The sequence below is a fragment of the Manis pentadactyla genome, chromosome 10 (genome assembly GCF_030020395.1).
Source record: "Manis pentadactyla isolate mManPen7 chromosome 10, mManPen7.hap1, whole genome shotgun sequence".
Classification (NCBI taxonomy): Eukaryota; Metazoa; Chordata; class Mammalia; order Pholidota; family Manidae; genus Manis; species Manis pentadactyla.
Window position 1 is genome coordinate 74,972,976 of NC_080028.1, and position 19,698 is coordinate 74,992,673.

The following is a 19,698-nucleotide window of genomic DNA, read 5'->3' on the forward strand; positions in this document are numbered from 1 at the left end:
TCAAAAGTACAAGCAATACAAGAAAAAATACTGAACTTCATCAAAATTAAAAACTTTTGTGCTTTCAAGGACACTATCTAGAAAGTGAAAAGATAAGTCAGACCCAGAATGGGGAAAGATACTAGTAAATCAAATATCTGATAAGGTACTTGTATCAATAATATATAAAGAATTCTTATATCTCAACAATAAAAGGAAATAATCCAAAGAAAAATGTAAAGAGAATCCAAATAGACATTTAACCAAAGATGTACAAATGGCCAATAAGTACATAAAAAGATACTCAACATTATTAGTCATTAGGGAAACACAAATCAAAACCACAAAGAAATTCCACTGCGTACAAACTAGGGTGGCTATAAACAACAGTCAAATAATAGCAAGTGCTGACAAGAATGTGGATATATCAGGACTCTCATACACTGCTGGTAAGAAATTTAAAATGGTGCAACCACTTTGGAAAAGTCTTAGCATGTCCTCAAAACATACAGTTACCATTTGACCCATTGATTCCACTTCTAGGTCTGCACCCCCAAAGAATTAAAAAGATATGTCCACACAAAAACTCATGCACCAATGTCACAGCAGCATTATTTATAGTGGCCAAAATGTGGAAACAACTCAAATGTCCATCATGAATGGATAAACAAAATGTAGTATTTCCAAACAATGGAATTGTATTTGGCCATAACAAGAAATGAAAGACTGATAGATGCTACAACATGGATGAACCTTAAAATCATTGTAAGTGAAAAAAAGCCAGAGACAAAAGACCATGTATTATATGACTCTGTTGTATGAAATGTCAGGAATAAGCATTGTATAGAGACAGCAAGTAGACTGATGGTTGCTAGCACTGGTGAGGGGGATTGGCAGATGATAGCTAAAGGGTTTTTCTTTTTGAGGTGATGAAAATGTTCTAAAATAGTTATGATGGTTGCACAACTCTACGAATACACTAAAAACCATAGAATTGTATGCTTTAAATAGGTGAATTGTATGTGAATTATATCTCAATAAAGCTATTACCAAAACAAAAATCCCAGTGTGCACTTTGTGAAAATATAGAATAGGCAAGTCCAGGACTTCTTATCATACGAAAACAACACCTCAAGCTCCTTGGATAGTAGGAAATTCTGGGCAAGTGAGAAAAAGGACATGCATAGAAAGCACAAATAGTATCAGTAGTGCATAGATGTTCACTGCAGCAGTTTATAAAGGGAGAAAATGGAAGCAATATGAATGCCCATCAATAAGGGACTGGCTAGGTCAGGAAAAGTCCATATTATAAAATATTAATAAGCAAGACCATGTAAGTACTTGAGTAAAGTCAAGAAGGCTATGAACCAGTGTTTAATGTTCAGTGGGCTCTGGGAGAGGTACTTTTACTTTTTTACCCTATAAATGCTATATATATTTTTTATATTATGTATTCTTATATGGAGCATTTAAGTATATTTTTTAATAGAAAAAAATGTAGAAACAGAGGACTCCATCTTCTCTTTAACTCTCCCAATGGGTGGCACACAGGCCATAAAAACTTGCCCAACTACACAAAACCTATTTCTGTTGCCCTGAGTTGGTATCAGAGCTGTCATCAATCTCTCCCTTAAGGTAACATAACATTACAGGGCCAAAGATCTATTGCATCTGGATAATTATTTCCTTGATAAGATCATGAGCTTGGGTTGGTCAGTTGTCTACAGCAAAGACAAACCAATGTTTAATTTCTCTGGCCATTTCCCTCTTGGGCATACTTAAATTTAAATTTATATGTGACATGAAAAAGGTGTTAGATAAAGCTACTATATTGTAATCATATTGCAATATGTAAATGTATCAGGCCAACAGGTCTTATACCTCAAATGTGTACAATGTATATGCCAATTGTAACTCCATTTTTAAAAAGAACCACAAGCATAAAGATGCAAGAATGCTACTTGGTTGCTATGTTGAGAACAGTGTTTCTCAGTGAATGGATGTGATAGGCATGCTATAATGCATCAGTGAAGATTTTAAAAACACATATAGAAAGATGTTTGTTAAAGGGCTACTTGCTCAGTATGTTCACAGTAGTTTCATTTTCCTCAACACATGGGATGTTGATTAAGTAATGTATGTAGAAAAGATTTTAAAATTAAATGTGAGAAAGAAGTTTTCAGAACTTCTCCTTGCAAGACACACTGTGAACCCTGGTATTTCCAAAAATGAATGTGACAGTCGTTTTGCAATGCATATAGAAGTGTTTAAAAACATTTGTGAGAAATATGGTAAAGTGGTATTTGCTTGCTACATTGAAAACATGTTCAGGAGTGGATGTTCTGCTCATTCTATAATACTAAGACAGAAATATTTAAGAACACAAGAAATATGTGCTTGTAAGTCTTCTACTTGCTTGCATTAATGAAAACAGTGGTATTTTATGGAATGTATGTGATGGCCATTCTGTAAAGCATGTAGCATAGTATTAAAACACATATTAACAAGCATTAGCAAGGATGTGGAGAAAATGGAACCCTCCTACACTGTTGGTGGGAATGAAAATTGGTGCAGCCACCTTGGAAAACAGTATGGAGGTATCTCAAAAAAACTAAAAATAGAAATACAGTATGCCCAAAGAAAACAAAATCACGATTCAAAAAGATATATGCACTATGTTATTGCAGCGTTATTTACAGTAGCCAAGATTTGCAAGCAGCCTGTGCCCATTGATATAGATGAATGGATAAAGAAGATGTGATACATCATATATATAATGGAATATTACTCAGTCATAAAAAATAATGAAATCTTGCCATTGGCAACAACATGGATGGACCTAGAGGGTATTATGCTTAGTGAAATAAGCCAAGCAAAGAAAGACACATACCATATGATTTCACTTACATGTAGAATCTAAAAAACAAATGAACAAAACAGAAATAAGACTCATGGACACAGAAAAGAGACAGGTGGTTGTCATGGGGGAGTGGGGTGGGAGAATGAAATAGGTGAAGGGGATAAAGAGGTACAAAATTCCAATTATAAAACAAGCTAGTCATGCACATGAAAGTACAGCATAGGGAATGTAGTCAGCATGTTAGTATCTTTGTATAGTGACAGATGGTAACTACACTGACAGTGGTGAGCATTTTGTAATGTCGGTAATTGTCAAATCACTGTATTGTATGCCTGAAACCCATATAATATTGTATATCAATTATACTTTGATAAAAATAAATATTTAAAACAAATATATTTAAGTTAATAAAATTAAAATTCAGTTTCTTGGTCACACTAGTCACATTTCAAGTGCTCAAGAGTGTCTATTAAATTTTACAGTGCAGATACAGAATGTTCTCATCATTACAGAAAATTCTTCTGGACAGGGCTATTTGTTATCATGCATAGTTTATTGAACATTTATTATCAAGTGCTTCTAAGTGTCCCGTAAAATATTTCATATAAGGGAGAAGGCTATGGTGTGTGAGATCTACAGAGAAGCTTCTCTTGTGGTATTTAATCTAAAGAAATGGGGCTGCAGTTCTGGGATTTGATCCCACTTTGCTTCCACTAGCAGTCTGACCTTGGGTGAGTCCCTGAATTTCTTTTCTACTTGCAGTTTGCATAGCTTCAGTTTTCTCTTTTGCATAGCGGACATTTACACCCACCTGACAATTCCTCTCAGTTGTTTTAAGGAACACATAAGATCAGAGATGTAAATATCACTTTTTTCAAAATCAAATGTACTGGACAAACTCAAGAATTCAATGACATGGCATTGTAAGACCATAACTTTCAGGAAGATACTTTTATATGTATTTTTTTATTGAAGTAAAATTGGTATATAACATATACATTTTCAGGTACGTAAGAGTATATTTCAACATCTATGTGTACTATAATGCCATCACCACTAAAAGTCTAGTTACCATCCATCACCATATATTTGTATTTTTTTAAACATCTAAAGGAGTGGTTCTCAAGCAGGGGCAGTTCTGTCCCCAGGCAACATTGGGCAATTCCTGGAGTCATTTTTGGTTGTCACACTGCAAGGCTGCTGCAGGCATCTGATGGGGAGAGGCCAGAGATGCTGCTGAGCACCCTGCATTGCACAGGGCGCCCTCCCCCACCATACACACCAAAGAATTAGGCAGCCCCAAAACGTCAGTAGAGCCAAGGTTGAAACACCTTGGTCTTGAGGGCAGAGATGTCCGTTTTGCATAGCTGCAACCTTCCTTGCTGAAAAAAGTGGGATAAAGAAATGAAAGCACAGGAGGGGATCGGAAGATGGCGGCGTGAGTAGAGCAGCGGAAATCTCCTCCCAAAACCACATATATCTATGAAAATATAACAAAGACAACTCTTCCTAGAATAAAGACCAGAAGACACAGGACAATATCCAGACCACATCCGCACCTGAGAGAACCCAGCGCCTCGCGAAGGGGGTAAGATACAAGCCCCGGCCCGGCGGGAGCCGAGCGCCCCTCCCCCCAGCTCCCGGCGGGAGAAGAATAGGCAGAGCAGGAGGGAGACAGAGCCCAGGACTGCCGAACACCCAGCCCCAGCCATCCGGGCCAGAGTGCAGACACAGTGCGTGTGCAGGGGGCCCTGGATACTAGGAAAACAGGGCAGCAAGAACAGTGAGCGGGCACCGGAGGCTGGGCGCCGGAGGACATAAGAAAAGCGAGCGACTTTTTTTTTTTTTTTTTTTTTTGCTGTTTTGTTTTGGCGAGCGCTTTTGGAAGTCTTAAAGGGATAGGGACCCCAATACTAGGGAAACAGGGCAGCAAGACCAGTGAGCAGATGCCTGAGGCTGGCGTTGTAGAATAAAGAAAAACGAGCGGCCACCTTTTTTTTTTTAATTAAAAATTATTTTTTTTATTTTTTAATTAAAAAAATTTTTTTGTGTGTGGTCGTTTTGTTTTGGCGAGTGCTTTTTGGAAGTCTTAAAGGGGCAGGGCGGGACACTTAATCCAGAGATAGGGAATCCGGGGATCTCTGGGCACCCTAACCCCTGGGCTGCAGGGAGCAGGGAGTCCCCTTATGGAGATAAATAGCCTCCCAGCCGCTCCCCCTCCAATGCAACTCCACCACTTTGGAGCAGCTGCCCAAGCCAGGCCAAGCCCACAGCAACAGCGGAGATAAACTCCATAGCAGCCGGGCAGGAAGCAGAAACCCTGTCTGCGTGCAGCTGCCCAGCACAAGCCACTAGAGGTCGCTGTTCTCCCAGGAGAGGAGGGCCACAAACCAACAAGAAAGGAAATCCTTCCAGCCGTCACTCGTCCCAGCTCTGCAAACTATTCCTATCACCATGAAGAGGCAAAGCTACAGGCAGACAAAGATCACAGAGACAACACCAGAGAAGGAGACAGACCGAACCAGTCTTCCTGACAAAGAATTCAAAATAAGAATCATAAACATGCTGACAGAGATGCAGAGAAATACGCAAGAGATATGGGATGAAGTCCGGAGGGAGATCACAGATGCCAGAAAGGAGATTACAGAAATGAAACAAACTCTGGAAGGATTTATAAGCAGAATGGATAGGATGCAAGAGGCCATTGATGGAATTGAAACCAGAGAACAGGAACGCATAGAAGCTGACAGAGAGAGAGATAAAAGGATCTCCAGGAATGAAACAATATTAAGAGAACTGTGTGACCAATCCAAAAGGAACAATATCCGTATTATAGGGGTTCCAGAAGAAGAAGAGAGAGTAAAAGAGATGGAAAGTATCTTAGAAGAAATAATTGCTGAAAACTTCCCCAAACTGGGGGAGGAAATAATTGAATAGACCACGGATATACACAGAACCCCCAACAGAAAGGATCCAAGGAGGACAACACCAAGACACATAATAATTAAAACAGCAAAGATCAAGGACAAGGAAAGAGTTTTAAAGGCAGCTAGAGAGAAAAAGGTCACCTATAAAGGAAAACCCATCAGGCTAACATCAGACTTCTCAACAGAAACCCTACAGGCCAGAAGAGAATGCCATGATATATTTAATACAATGAAACAGAAGGGCCTTGAACCAAGGATACTGTATCCAGCATGACTATCATTCAAATATGATGGTGGGATTAAACAATTCCCAGACAAACAAAAGCTGAGGGAATTTGCTTCCCACAAACCACCTCTACAGAACATCTTACAGGGACTGCTCTAGATGGGAGCACTCCTAGAAGAGCACAGCACAAAACACCCAACATATGAAGAATTGAGGAGGAGGAATAAGAAGGGAGAGAAGAAAAGAATCTCCAGACAGTGTATATAACAGCTCAATAAGCGAGCTAAGTTAGGCAGTAAGATACTAAAGAGGCTAACCTTGAACCTTTGGTAACCACGAATTTAAAGCCTGCAATGGCAATAAGTACATATCTTTCAATAGTCACCCTAAATGTTAATGGGCTGAATGCACCAATCAAAAGACACAGAGTAATAGAATGGATAAAAAAGCAAGACCCATCTATATGCTGCTTACAAGAAACTCACCTCAAACTCAAAGACATGTACAGACTAAAAGTCAAGGGATGGAAAAACATATTTCAAGCAAACAACAGCGAGAAGAAAGCAGGGGTTGCAGTACTAATATCAGACAAAATAGACTTCAAAACAAAGAAAGTAACAAGAGATAAAGAAGGACACTACATAATGATAAAGGGCTCAGTCCAACAAGAGGATATAACCATTCTAAATATATATGCACCCAACACAGGAGCACCAGCATATGTGAAACAAATACTAACAGAACTAAAGGGGGAAATAGACTGCAATGCATTCATTCTAGGAGACTTCAACACACCACTCACCCCAAAGGATAGATCCACCGGGCAGAAAATAAGTAAGGACACGGAAGCACTGGACAACACAGTAGAGCAGATGGACCTAATAGATATCTATAGAACTCTACATACAAAAGCAACAGGATATACATTCTTCTCAAGTGCACATGGAACATTCTCCAGAATAGACCACATACTAGGCCACAAAAAGAGCCTCAGAAAATTCCAAAAGATTGAAATCCTACCAACCAACTTTTCAGACCACAAAGGCATAAAACTAGAAATAAACTGTACAAAGAAAGCAAACAGGCTCAGAAACACATGGAGGCTTAACAACACGCTCCTAAATAATCAATGGATCAATGACCAAATCAAAATGGAGATCCAGCAATATATGGAAACAAATGACAACAACAACACTAAGCCCCAACTTCTGTGGGACACAGCAAAAGCAGTCTTAAGAGGAAAGTATATAGCAATGCAAGAATATTTAAAAAAGGAAGAACAATCCCAAATGAATAGTCTAATGTCACAATTATCGAAATTGGAAAAAGAAGAACAAATGAGGCCTAAGGTCAGCAGAAGGAGGGACATAACAAAGATCAGAGAAGAAATAAATAAAATTGAGAAGAATAAAACAATAGCAAAAATCAGTGAAACAAAGAGCTGGTTCTTCGAGAAAATAAACAAAATAGATAAGCCTCTAGCCAGACTTATTAAGAAGAAAAGAGAGTCAACACAAATCAACAGTATCAGAAACGAGAAAGGAAAAATCACGACGGACCCCACAGAAATACAAAGAATTATTAGAGAGTACTATGAAAACCTATATGCTAACAAGCTGGGAAACCTAGGAGAAATGGACAACTTCCTAGAAAAATACAACCTTCCAAGAATGACCCAGAAAGAAACAGAAAATCTAAACAGACCAATTACCAGCAACAAAATTGAAGCGGTTATCAAAAAACTACCAAAGAACAAAACCCCCGGGCCAGATGGATTTACCTGGGAATTTTATCAGACATACAGGGAAGACATAATACCCATTCTCCTTAGAGTTTTCTAAAAAATAGAGGAGGAGGGGATACTCCCAAACTCATTCTATGAAGCTAACATCACCCTAATACCAAAACCAGGCAAAGACCCCACCAAAAAAGAAAACTGCAGACCAATATCCCTGATGAACGTAGATGCAAAAATACTCAACAAAATATTAGCAAACCGAATTCAAAAATACATCAAAAGGATCATACACCATGACCAAGTGGGATTCATCCCAGGGATGCAAGGATGGTACAACATTCGAAAGTCCATCAACATCATCCACCACATCAACAAAAAGAAAGACAAAAACCACATGATCATCTCCATAGATGCTGAAAAAACATTTGACTAAGTTCAACATCCATTCATGATAAAAACTCTCAGCAAAATGGGAATAGAGGGCAAGTACCTCAACATAATAAAGGCCATCTATGATAAACCCACAGCCAACATTATATTGAACAGCGAGAAGCTGAAAGCATTTCCTCTGAGCTCGGGAACTAGACAGGGATGCCCACACTCCCCACTGTTATTTAACATAGTACTGGAGGTCCTAGCCACGGCAATCAGACAAAACAAAGAAATACAAGGAATCCAGATTGGTAAAGAAGTAGTTAAACTGTCACTATTTGCAGATGACATGATACTATACATAAAAAACCGTAAAGACTCCACCCCAAAACTACTAGAACTGATATCGGAATACAGCAAAGTTGCAGGATACAAAATCAACACACAGAAATCTGTGGCTTTCCTATACACTAACAATGAACCAACAGAAAGAGAAATCAGGAAAACAACTCCATTCACAATTGCATCAAAAAAAATAAAATACCTAGGAATAAACCTAACCAAAGAAGTGAAAGACTTATACTCTGAAAACTACAATTCACTCTTAAGAGAAATTAAAGGGGACACTAACAGATGGAAACTCATCCCATGCTCGTGGCTAGGAAGAATTAATATCGTCAAAATGACCATCCTGCCCAAAGCAATATACAGATTTGATGCAATCCCTATGAAACTACCAGCAACATTCTTCAATGAACTGGAACAAATAATTCAAAAATTCATATGGAAACACCAAAGACCCCGAATAGCCAAAGCAATCCTGAGAAAGAAGAATAAAGTAGGGGGGATCTCACTCCCCAACTTCAAGCTCTACTATAAAGCCACAGTAATCAAGACAATTTGGTACTGGCACAAGAGCAGAGCCACAGACCAATGGAACAGACTAGAGAATCCAGATATTAACCCAGACACATATGGTCAATTAATATTTGATAAAGGAGCCATGGACATACAATGGCGAAATGACAGTGTCTTCAACAGATGGTGCTGGCAAAACTGGACAGCTACATGTAGGAGAATGAAACTGGACCATTGTCTAACCCCATATACAAAAGTAAACTCAAAATGGATCAAAGACCTGAATTTAAGTCATGAAACCATTAAACTCTTGGAAGAAAACATAGGCAAAAACCTCTTAGACATAAACATGAGTGACCTCTTCTTGAACATATCTCCCCGGGCAAGGAAAACAACAGCAAAAATGAATAAATGGGACTATATTAAGCTGAAAAGCTTCTGTACAGCAAAAGACACCATCAATAGAACAAAAAGGAACCCTACAGTATGGGAGAATATATTTGAAAATGACACATCCGATAAAGGCTTGACGTCCAGAATATATAAAGAGCTCACACACCTCAACAAACAAAAACCAAATAACCCAATTAAAAAATGGGCAGAGGAACTGAACAGACAGTTCTCCAAAAAAGAAATACAGATGGCCAACAGACACATGAAAAGATGCTCCACATCGCTAATTATCAGAGAAATGCAAATTAAAACTACAATGAGGTATCACCTCACACCAGTAAGGATGGCTGCCATCCAAAAGACAAACAACAACAAATGTTGGCGAGGCTGTGGAGAAACGGGAACCCTCCTACACTGCTGGTGGGAATGTAAGTTAGTTCAACCATTGTGGAAAGCAGTATGGAGGTACATCAAAATGCTCAAAACAGACTTACCATTTGACCCAGGAATTGCACTCCTAGGAATTTACCCTAAGAATGCAGCAATCAAGTATGAGAAAGATCAGTGCACCCCTATGTTTATCGCAGCACTATTTACAATAGCCAAGAATTGGAAGCAACCTAAATGTCAATCGATAGATGAATGGATAAAGAAGATGTGGTACATATACACAATGGAATACTACTCAGCCATAAGAAAAGGGCAAATCCAACCATTTGCAGCAACATGGATGGAGCTAGAGGGTATTAAGCTCAGTGAAACAAGCCAAGCAGAGAAAGAGAAATACCAAATGATTTCACTTATCTGTGGAACATCAGAACAAAGGAAAAACTGAACGAACAAAACAGCAGCAGAATCACAGAACTCAAGAATGGACTAACAGGTACCAAAGGGAAAGGGACTGGGGGAGATGGGTGGGTAGGGAGGGATAAGGGGGGGGAGAAGTAGGGGGGTATTAAGATTAGCATGCATAGGGGGGTAGGAGAAAAGGGAGGGCTGTACAACACAGAGAAGGCAAGTAGTGATTCTACAACATTTTGCTATGCTGATGGACAGTGACTGTAAAGGGGTTTATAGGGGGGACCTGGTATAGGGGAGAGCCTAATAAACATAATATTCGTCATGTAAGTGTAGATTAGTGATACCAAAAAAAAAAAAAAGAAAAAAGGGCAGTTCCTGTGTGGTAACCTCCAATGAGTTCTACACAAGGGTATAAAGGGCATATAAAAGTGTAGGCAAAGGGTCTGTTTGTGTTTATACAGAGGATCAAAGCCTAATTGGGCTACCCCGAAAATGAACTAAGATACGGTATGAAAAAGAACTTCCAACATCAGCACTCTCTGGAAAACTCATGCCAGAAGATGATCATCAAAAAACCCCAACAAAGATCCACACACTGCTACAGGTGTAGATGCACTCATCCCACCAGTTCCTGGACTTGCCATGGGAATGAAGAAGGAGATATCTAAGCTGGCCTGTGCATACAGTAAAACAACAAATTTGACTGGATCTATACTGTTGGAACTCAATCAAGAATTAGGAGAAGTGCAAATTGTAGCACTCCAAAATCTTACAACTACAGACTATTTACTGTTAAAAGAACATAAGGGATGTGAACATTCCCCAGGAATGGGTTGTTTTAATTTGTCTGACTTCTCTCAGACTGTTCAAGTTCAGTTGGACAATATCCACCATATCATAGATAAGTTTTCACAAATGCCTAAGGTGCCTAACTGGTTTTCTTGGTTTCACTGGAGATGGCTGGTAATTACAGGTATGCTTTGGTTATGTAACTATACTCCTATTATGTTAATGTGTGTGCACAATTTAAGTAGTAGCTTAAAACCTATACATGCTGAAGTTACTCTACAAGAAGATATGTCAAAGAAATAATCAATCTTCCCATGTTTTCTTCCACCTGCTACTTCTATAGCTTTTCTTTTTCTTCCTAATTACAACCCTTAAATAGAATTCGTGCCTCATATCAAATTTACCGAGTATCATAATTCTTCCAAGGGGTAAAGATACCTCAAGACAAATGCTGGGCATAGAAGCTACAGGGCATAAATATGCAAAGAAATGAAAAGCTAACCATTTCAAACAATAAGGCTTCTCTCTCACTTACCAACTTTACATTTCCCTTTATGGCCCCGGAAGATGACTGGTTAGCCAGAGACGGGTAAGATTCCTCAAGGGAGGAACAACCTAAGACAGGCACAGTCGCAGGGGGGTCATCAGGTGAGAAATTGGGGATCAACAGAGGTGAGGCTTAGAACCTCACCCCCCCTGTTCTGAGAGAAATCTTCTGCATCCGTGGATGTTTTATTGCCCTTGTCTAGCTTGGATTAACACATAGTCTACAGGCACACACCTGATCATCTACATTTGCTCTCTTACAACACTAAACTATGTTTTCTACCTTTATCTTGTATCTACCTACCACTTCAGCATTTTATTAAAAAAATAATAATAAAGAGAGAAATGTGGTATCCACATATAAATCATGTATAAAAATCAAATGAGTATTCGTATTTGAACTGTTTATAGTTCATAATGCATGAGCAAAACCGAAAGTTTCTGTGATGACTGCCCTTGTACTGTTCGCTATGTAACTTATTCACTATGTAAGAATTTGTTCTCCATGTAAGAACTTGTTTGTTATGCCTCAGAAGATTGGAGACTGACGAAAATTAGGCTTGGGGTGGATTAATGATTGTGCATTGAGCATTGACTCCCCTATACAGAATTTTATTGTTGTTAACAACCGTTTGATCAATAAATATGAGAGATGCCCTCACAAACAAACAAACAAACAAACAAAAAAGTACACACTTCCAATGGTAAAATAAATAAGTAACCGGGATGTAATGTATAGCATAAGGAATATAGTCAAGATATTGTAACAGCTTGGTAGGGTGATAGCTGGTACCTAGAATTATCATGTATATAAATGTTGAATCACTATGTTGTACACCTGAAACTAATGTAATATAATACTGTGTGTCAACTACCCTTCAATAAAAAATAATTATCTACAAAAAAAAAAAAAAAGAAAGAAATGAAAGCACACACAAAAGAATCATATCTTTTTTAGGACAATATAAAAAAAAACCTTTTGGAAATACCATAAGAAGGATGACATTAATTCCACTTTAGAGCAGGGGTGTTCACCTGGTGTTAATAGATTTTTAAGGAATTTCAGGAAATGTGAATGTATCTGCACAAGTGTGGTATATGTGCACACACATGTATGGGCATATGTGAGCACTTGGTGCATCATACATGTCTGTGTGCATAATTTCTGGGGAGAAGAGCCATGGTTCTCATCCTGGTGGCCTAGGACCCCAAGATGTAAGGTTTTTCAATGTCAGAGAAATTAAATAAATTCTATCCGAGTTTATTTTCACTGAAACTTCTTTCTGTGAGGGAATCTGGAATTTTGTTGCAGGTCAGTTAAGAAGGTGGCAGAGACTAGGAAAAGGCCAGTGGCTCAAAGTGACAAGCATATTTCTTGTATGTTCTAGCAGGGGGCAGGTGAACATAATCCTTGCTGATGAGGTCGCTGCAAATCCTTTCTTTTACTGGTACTTGTGTGAACGCTTGTGTTTGGCTCTTGCTGCAGTCATTCAGGAAGTCAATCTTTAACTTATTTGCAGTATTTGAAAGTCCAGAAACAGAATTATGTTAGATACCTACCGTCCCAGACAGCAAGTCTATTATATAGCTGTAAAAGTAAATGAGTCCAGAACTACTTATTGGATATACTGTGCATTGTATATCTGTAAGAAACAAAAAGAACATCATCAGTGGAAAAAGTGTTACAGTCTCTCTAACTTGCCTATCATAATTTGTGTATAGTTGCATGTATATGGACATACATTCAAATGTATCCTATATAATTATGTGCGGATGTGTTTGTGAATTTGTGATTGTTTGCAGTCCAAACCCCCAGGCACCAAGTATAGTCACATTTTCCCCTTTCACTGTTATCCCTAGACATCTGGGAATATGTGTTTTAAATACACTTTGTGTGGGGGTCTACTTACAGTAAATGTTTTCTGCTCACACTGGTAGTTTGTGTTTTGGGGTTCACATGGGCTCATGTTTTGGAATATGTGATTGATGTAATTATTACTCTATTTTAAGCACATCCAATTTTAAAAGATCTCTGTGTATAAATAAACATGCACTTTCACTTGGAAAATACAAATATTTATATATGCATAATTAACCAAGAAATTGAGTACCAATTTTAGTGACACTACCTTATCTGTGAAGACCTCATTCATTTCCTCTGTATCAGTCAGCTATTGCTGTGTACAAATCACCTCAAAGTCTCTAACTTAACATACCAAACATTTTCTCATTCATGGATCTACAGTTTGAAGTCGTTCAGCTGATTTGGGCTGAGCCAGGATGAACTCTAGGCTTCCAGTTGGCTCAGGTCTGCTCCATACAACTTCATTCTGGGGCCCAGGCTGAAAAGGCAGTGACTACCTGGGTGACACTCTTCTCATAAGGCAAGTTAACCACACCAAACCACTTCAAGCTAATACTCTACTAGGCAAAACAAGTCACACGGCCAAGTGCAGTACCAATGGAGCAGAAAGTTTTGTATTCTCTGCCAATAGTGGTAGGCCCTGCAAAGTCACAATTATAGGGGAGAAACAAATTCAGGGAAATAATCCAATCGACCACCCTTCTCTGGGCCTAAGTTTTCCCTTTATTAAAATAAGGGAGTTGAACCAGTTCCTCCAAGGCTACCTCCAGGTCTACCATTTCAGAAGACTAACATGCATATGTTCATTTATTCATTCAACAAACATTTCTTAATCACTATGCACCAGGTAGATGTTAGAGATAAAGTGATCAGTAAGGAGGAGGTCCTGCCCTGGAAAAGCTCACCTCAAGTGGTAGAGAAAGACAAGTAGCAGTTAGGTTTATATAAGGCCCTCAAAGGGTTGTATGAACATGGTATTATATGCAGAGAAGGAGAGTCACTCTTTTGGAGGAGTCAGGAAGATGGAATGATGCCTACCACTTTGCTCCTCACTCACTGTCCTCTAAGCCTAGAGGTCAGCAAACTATGGCCTGTGGGCCAGATCTGTCCAACCACCTGTTTTTGTCAATACAGTGTTACCAGAACACAGCCAAGCCTTTCATGACCTTTGTCGGTGGCTGCTTTTGTACCACGCAATGGCAGCGTTGAATAGCTGCAACAGAGACTATACAGCCTGCAAAGCCTAAAATATTTACTATCTGGACCTTTACAGGAAGTTTGCCATCCTGCTGTGCCAGGCTTTTTGTGTCTCTAGTATGCTGTTTTTTCCCACTTCTGGACCTTTGCAGATGCTGTTTCTCTGTGTGAAGACACTTTTCTGAGCTCTTCAATTGCTGCCTTCTCCTTACCTGCCGGCGCTAGCTTAAATGTCTCTACCTTCACAGGGGGCTTTGGGGACCCCTCCAGTGTCCTGCTGTGTGACCCCATAGGACCTTATCCTTTCCTGCATGGCCAAATTCAGACCTTATGTACTTCTTCCTGTGGTCGCTCCCCTAATGCCCATCCTCTGCTGGTTTCATTAATGCTGTGGATGCAGGTACAATGTTCCCTGCTGTAACCCCAAAGCCTGGCTCAGGGCCCAGCACACAGTTGAAGGAATGAAGAGGGGAAGGAAGGTGAGACAAAGGAGAGACTTTTGATCCTTTCCTTAAGGGACAGAGCTCCCTAGGTAAGTTAAAAAAGAAAACATGTACACACAGTGGGAGGATATTGTCAGGAGAAAATAGTGATGACAAAAAAAGAGACGCACAGTGACCATGCTTAGAGTCCAGCTCCATTTTCTCTTCCAAGGCTACCTCCAGGTCTACCATTTCAGAACTCTAACATGCATATGTTCATTGATTCATTCAACAAACATTTCTTAATGTTTGAATGAAGTGTAATCTACACTCAATCTTGAATTAACTATTTGAGAATGGTATGAGGGAGAACTCAACATTTATCTTATCTCATAGGATATCTAATTGACTCAGCACCATTTATTAAAACACCTATTCTTTCTCCCATGAACTGCACTAGTGCTTTTGTAATTGACTGTAAGTGTATGAATGTGTTTCTGATTTCTCTATTCTGTTCTGTTGGTCAACTTATCTGTCTGTGCACCAATACAAGAAATCTCCCCTAGACCAAAGTCCTGCTTACAGCTGAAGGAGAAGGGAACAGGCAGTTGAGTCTAGTGGTTAAGTGCCCAGGCTCCAGATTCATAAGAGAGAGAATGGCATTCAGTTCTTCTAGAAAGAGAGAATACTAAAAAATAATAATAACAGCTGTCATTTATTGAGCGCTTTCCATGTGCTGAGCACTGTGTGAAGTTGTTTACACATATTACCTTACTTGAATACTCATTTTAAAATTGAGTATTGCTTAAATAATTTATGCTATTTATGTTCCATATTAATAATAGGATCTTATTCTTTTCAATTATTTATAATTCACAAATAAGAATTATTAATGACTTAAGAATTAAATAGCGAGGTGTTACCTGAATAATGAAGTAACTGTCTCAGTTTCAGTTACCACCTCCCCTCTGTGGAGAAGGAAAATGACGCTGTAATCAACTAGCAGAGCTAGGCCTTCAAACTGAACCCAGGTTTCACAAAGAAGCAGGTAATATTTATCCATAAGATGGACAGAGAAAATGAGAATGTAACATCTAGCACACAGTAGGCACTTAACATGAGTGCTCCGAATGGTCAGGTTTTCCATGTTACTTTATTTCTAAGTGTAATAGAATTTTTAAAGAAACAGATATGATCAGGAGGAATGTTTAGGGCCCCCGAAGTGATTCTAGAGGGTGCTTTTTCTGGGGAAGGAGTAATGTGGCAGAAGCATGAGGTCAGGACTTGGAGAGGCCTGGATCCAACTCAGATCATCTACTTTCAGCTCCTAGCACAGAGCCTGGTACCTAGAGGGTACTCAATAAATGTCTATGGAATGGCAGAACTCTCCCTGTTTCAATAAACCAGAGGCCCAGAAGGTTTCACTTATGTTGAGAATTCAGTAAGAAAACATGGTCCAGAAATTGCCACAGACTCTGGCACATGACTTAATAAATGGAGGCCTAAGCATCACCATTATTGGAGATAAAAGCCTTGAAATAAAGTCACAGGAGTAGCTTGTATTATGTTTGCTAAATATTCCTCTGTCCTACCCTGCCATGCTCCTCCCAAATGCTTTGCTGACTCAGAAGTGGCAGAGTGACTTGCTTTGGCTAGTAAGATCAGCCACAGGCAGAAGCTTTAGGAGCCAGCACATTTGCCATGGCTCTTTTTTCTTTGGACATAATGAATCTCAGTGCTACAGATAAAGAGTGCCTCATCAGCTCGGGCTCCAGAGTGAAGATACTATGGAACAAAGTCACCACCAAACAGTGATGGACATGTACTGTGAGTGAGGAAGAAACCTTGGTGGTTATTAGGCACTGAGAGTTATGTGGTCATTTGTTTTTGCAGCATAACCTAACCCTTCCTAATACAGTCATACAAGACTGAGAATATAAACACTCCTAGAGAAGGAAGTAGTGTATCTAGGTACATGGTGACAAGAACACTCTTCATGGCAAACCAGGCTTTAGACTCACCAGTGTCTTTGGAGGGAATGAACACAAAGCTGCTGTTGGTGACCTTGTATTTGGTGAGCAAGACTGGGAGCAAAACCAACATAAAGATGATCAGAAATATCACCAAATTTAGCAACACCAGAAATCTCAAGAAGGAGAAATAGGACTTAATTCCGGTGCCAAATTTCCCTGGAAAAAAGAAATCCGGACATCATTGACCAGGAGTATTGATCTACTACCCGCTGTTGATTCAGTCAGCCACGGAGGGCTGAAGTTGGAAGAACCATGGCAGGAGAGAGAGGAAGAAATGTTTAATTTTTTCTATTGGTATAAGCTTCTACTTACTAATGGTTTAAACCTGCCCTTGTAAATCTACACTCAATCTTGAATTAACTATTTGAGAATGGTATGAAGGAGAACTCAACATTTATCTTATCTCATAGGATATCTAATTGACTCAGCATCATTTATTAAAACACCTATTCTTTCTCCCCTGAACTGCACTAGTGCTTTTGTAATTGACCGTAAGTGTATGAATGTGTTTCTGATTTCTCTATTCTGTTCTGTTGGTCCACTTATCTATCTGTGCACCAATACAAGGCTCTCTCATTACTCTAGACTTCTAACAATACTTGATAAATGATGCTATAAGTCTTTCAGCTTTGTTCTTCCTCAGGTATCCTTGGCTTTACACATCTTTATATAAATCTTAGAATCATCATATTGATTTTCACACATACAACCATGTACATGCATGCACACACACACACACATGAAATCTGCTGAGATTCTGATTGGGATTACATGAAAAATAGAGGTGAATTTGAGCACAGGTGACATCTTCACAATATTGAGTCTTCTAATCCATGAACATGGTATATTTAGGTTCTTTAATTTCAGTACTTTACAGTTTTCTGTGCAGAATCATTGAACACCTTTTTAAAGATACATTCCTAGATATTTTGTGCTTTTTTGATGCTATTATGAATTGTACATTTAAAAGTTTTCATTTTCTAAATGTCTGTTTCTGATATGTAGAAATACCATTGGTTTTTTTATGTAGAACTTGTATCTAGCAACCATACTGAATTCACATTAATTTTAATAATTTTTCTTTTTTATTACCTACAAACTGTGTCATCTGCAAAAAAAAAAAAAAGACATCTTATTTCTTCCTTTCCTGTCATTTTCCTTCCCCCCACAACATTGTACATTGGCTAGGACTTCCAGGACAATGTTGAATAGAATCTGTGATAAGGAGCACCCTTTTCCTCAGTCTCAGAGGACTAGCGACCTCCACTTCCTACTAAATGAGTACCTAGCCAGCCAAGAAATCACAGGAGCTGAGTCATTGGAGAGAAAACCAAGGTCCCAGTTCCCCAGGGAGAACCTACGCTCCAATACATGAGCCATTTTCTAAACGAAAATCTCCAGAAAGGCCACCACTTAATAAGAGAGAGGAAGCTGGGCAGGGCAGCTATAACCTTGGGCTCTGAAACTTGACTGCCTGGCTTCAAATCCTGGTTCTGCCTCATCTTGGCTGAGTGAACTTGGGCAAGTATTTTAACCTCTCTGAGCCATACAAATGATAAAATACAAATATATGAAATGTTCTAATAGGGATTAACTGAGATAAGATGTGAAAAATAGCACAACATCTGGTTCATAATAAAGGCTCAGTAACGATTAGCTTTTATTATTTTGCCCCAAACATGATATTGCACTAGATCCCAAAACAAAAGTACAATTAGATGGTTGAAGTTTTAAGTAAGCCTATGAAGTCCCTTGTAATTATGTTACATTCCCCCAATAAAACAATAATAAAAAAGGTAGTTCATTGGATAGATTATCAATGGTATTTCATAGGTCTTAAAATAGTAATAACGGGGACAACATTTCTTCCATTTTTCCTGCCATGTTCCTTATAAACTTAACAAAATTCCATTTTAGCAGATTCAAGGAGATGCTTGTAAACTGTTTTGCTTTATGGTAGAAACTAAAATCCTAAGAGGTATTTTACCCCTGGCTTTGCTATGTCACCCAAATGTTTCGATTTTATATTTTTTTGGTACAACTTCCAATTTTTGTATACTTGCTATGGACTGAGTTATGTCCCCTCCAAATTCACAAGCTTTAGCTCTTAATGTGATGGTATCCAGAGGTGGGGTTTTGGGAGGCGATTAGGTTTAGATGAGGTCATGAGAGTGGGCCCTGATGATAGGATTAGTGTCCTTGTAAGAAGGGCTACCAAAGTACCCACTGTCTCTAATGTATCTCTCTCTCCCCAAGAGTGCACAAAGAGGAGGTCACGTGAGGACATGGTGAGGAGGCAGCCTGGTCTTGAACTTCCAGTCTCCAGAACTGTAAGAAAATAACTTTCCATTGTTTAAACCACTCAGTCTATGATATTTTGTTATGGCAGCCAGAGCTGACGAATGCAATACTGTGTTCTATTTCTCACCATTTTGGGAAAGTAGGGACTTTCATAAAATTACCAGATGAACCAGCAATTTCACACCTAGAAATTTCATACCCCAAAAGAACTTCCAGGAACATGGGCCACCTTTGGCAGCCTGGTGAAGCCTAATGAACCGCATCTCAGAATAATGTTTTAAATACACCAAGTACAGATAGATACATGATCATAGTATTGAAAACCAAATTTGTGACAGAATAATACATGAGCATCTTCATTAGCACATTAAATAACAAGATCTAGTGGCAGA

The 19,698-nt window shown here is 38.9% G+C and overlaps 1 protein-coding gene and 1 long non-coding RNA gene across 7 annotated transcripts in view; one reads left to right on the forward strand and one right to left on the reverse strand.

The window, feature by feature from the left end:
- LOC130679134 (uncharacterized) overlaps positions 1–19,698 on the forward strand; it is a 53,942-nt gene that overhangs the window by 33,903 nt on the left and 341 nt on the right. The window contains exon 2 of the long non-coding RNA XR_008992125.1: positions 19,262–19,335. This is a non-coding gene — a long non-coding RNA (uncharacterized LOC130679134). The remainder of the gene's footprint in view (positions 1–19,261; positions 19,336–19,698) is intronic.
- The window catches only part of TMC7 (transmembrane channel like 7), a 70,420-nt gene that overhangs the window by 30,791 nt on the left and 19,931 nt on the right, over positions 1–19,698 (reverse strand). For 4 of the 6 annotated variants that reach the window (XM_036917086.2, XM_036917087.2, XM_036917088.2 and 1 more), the window contains exons 4-5: positions 16,994–17,161; positions 13,050–13,132 (exon numbers count right to left, since the gene is read on the reverse strand). The exons of 1 other annotated variant lie outside the window; for it this stretch is intronic. In XM_036917086.2, coding sequence (XP_036772981.2) covers positions 13,050–13,132; positions 16,994–17,161 — 251 coding nt within the window. The remainder of the gene's footprint in view (positions 1–13,049; positions 13,133–16,993; positions 17,162–19,698) is intronic. One more of the 6 variants, XM_057486983.1, reaches the window with a different exon arrangement.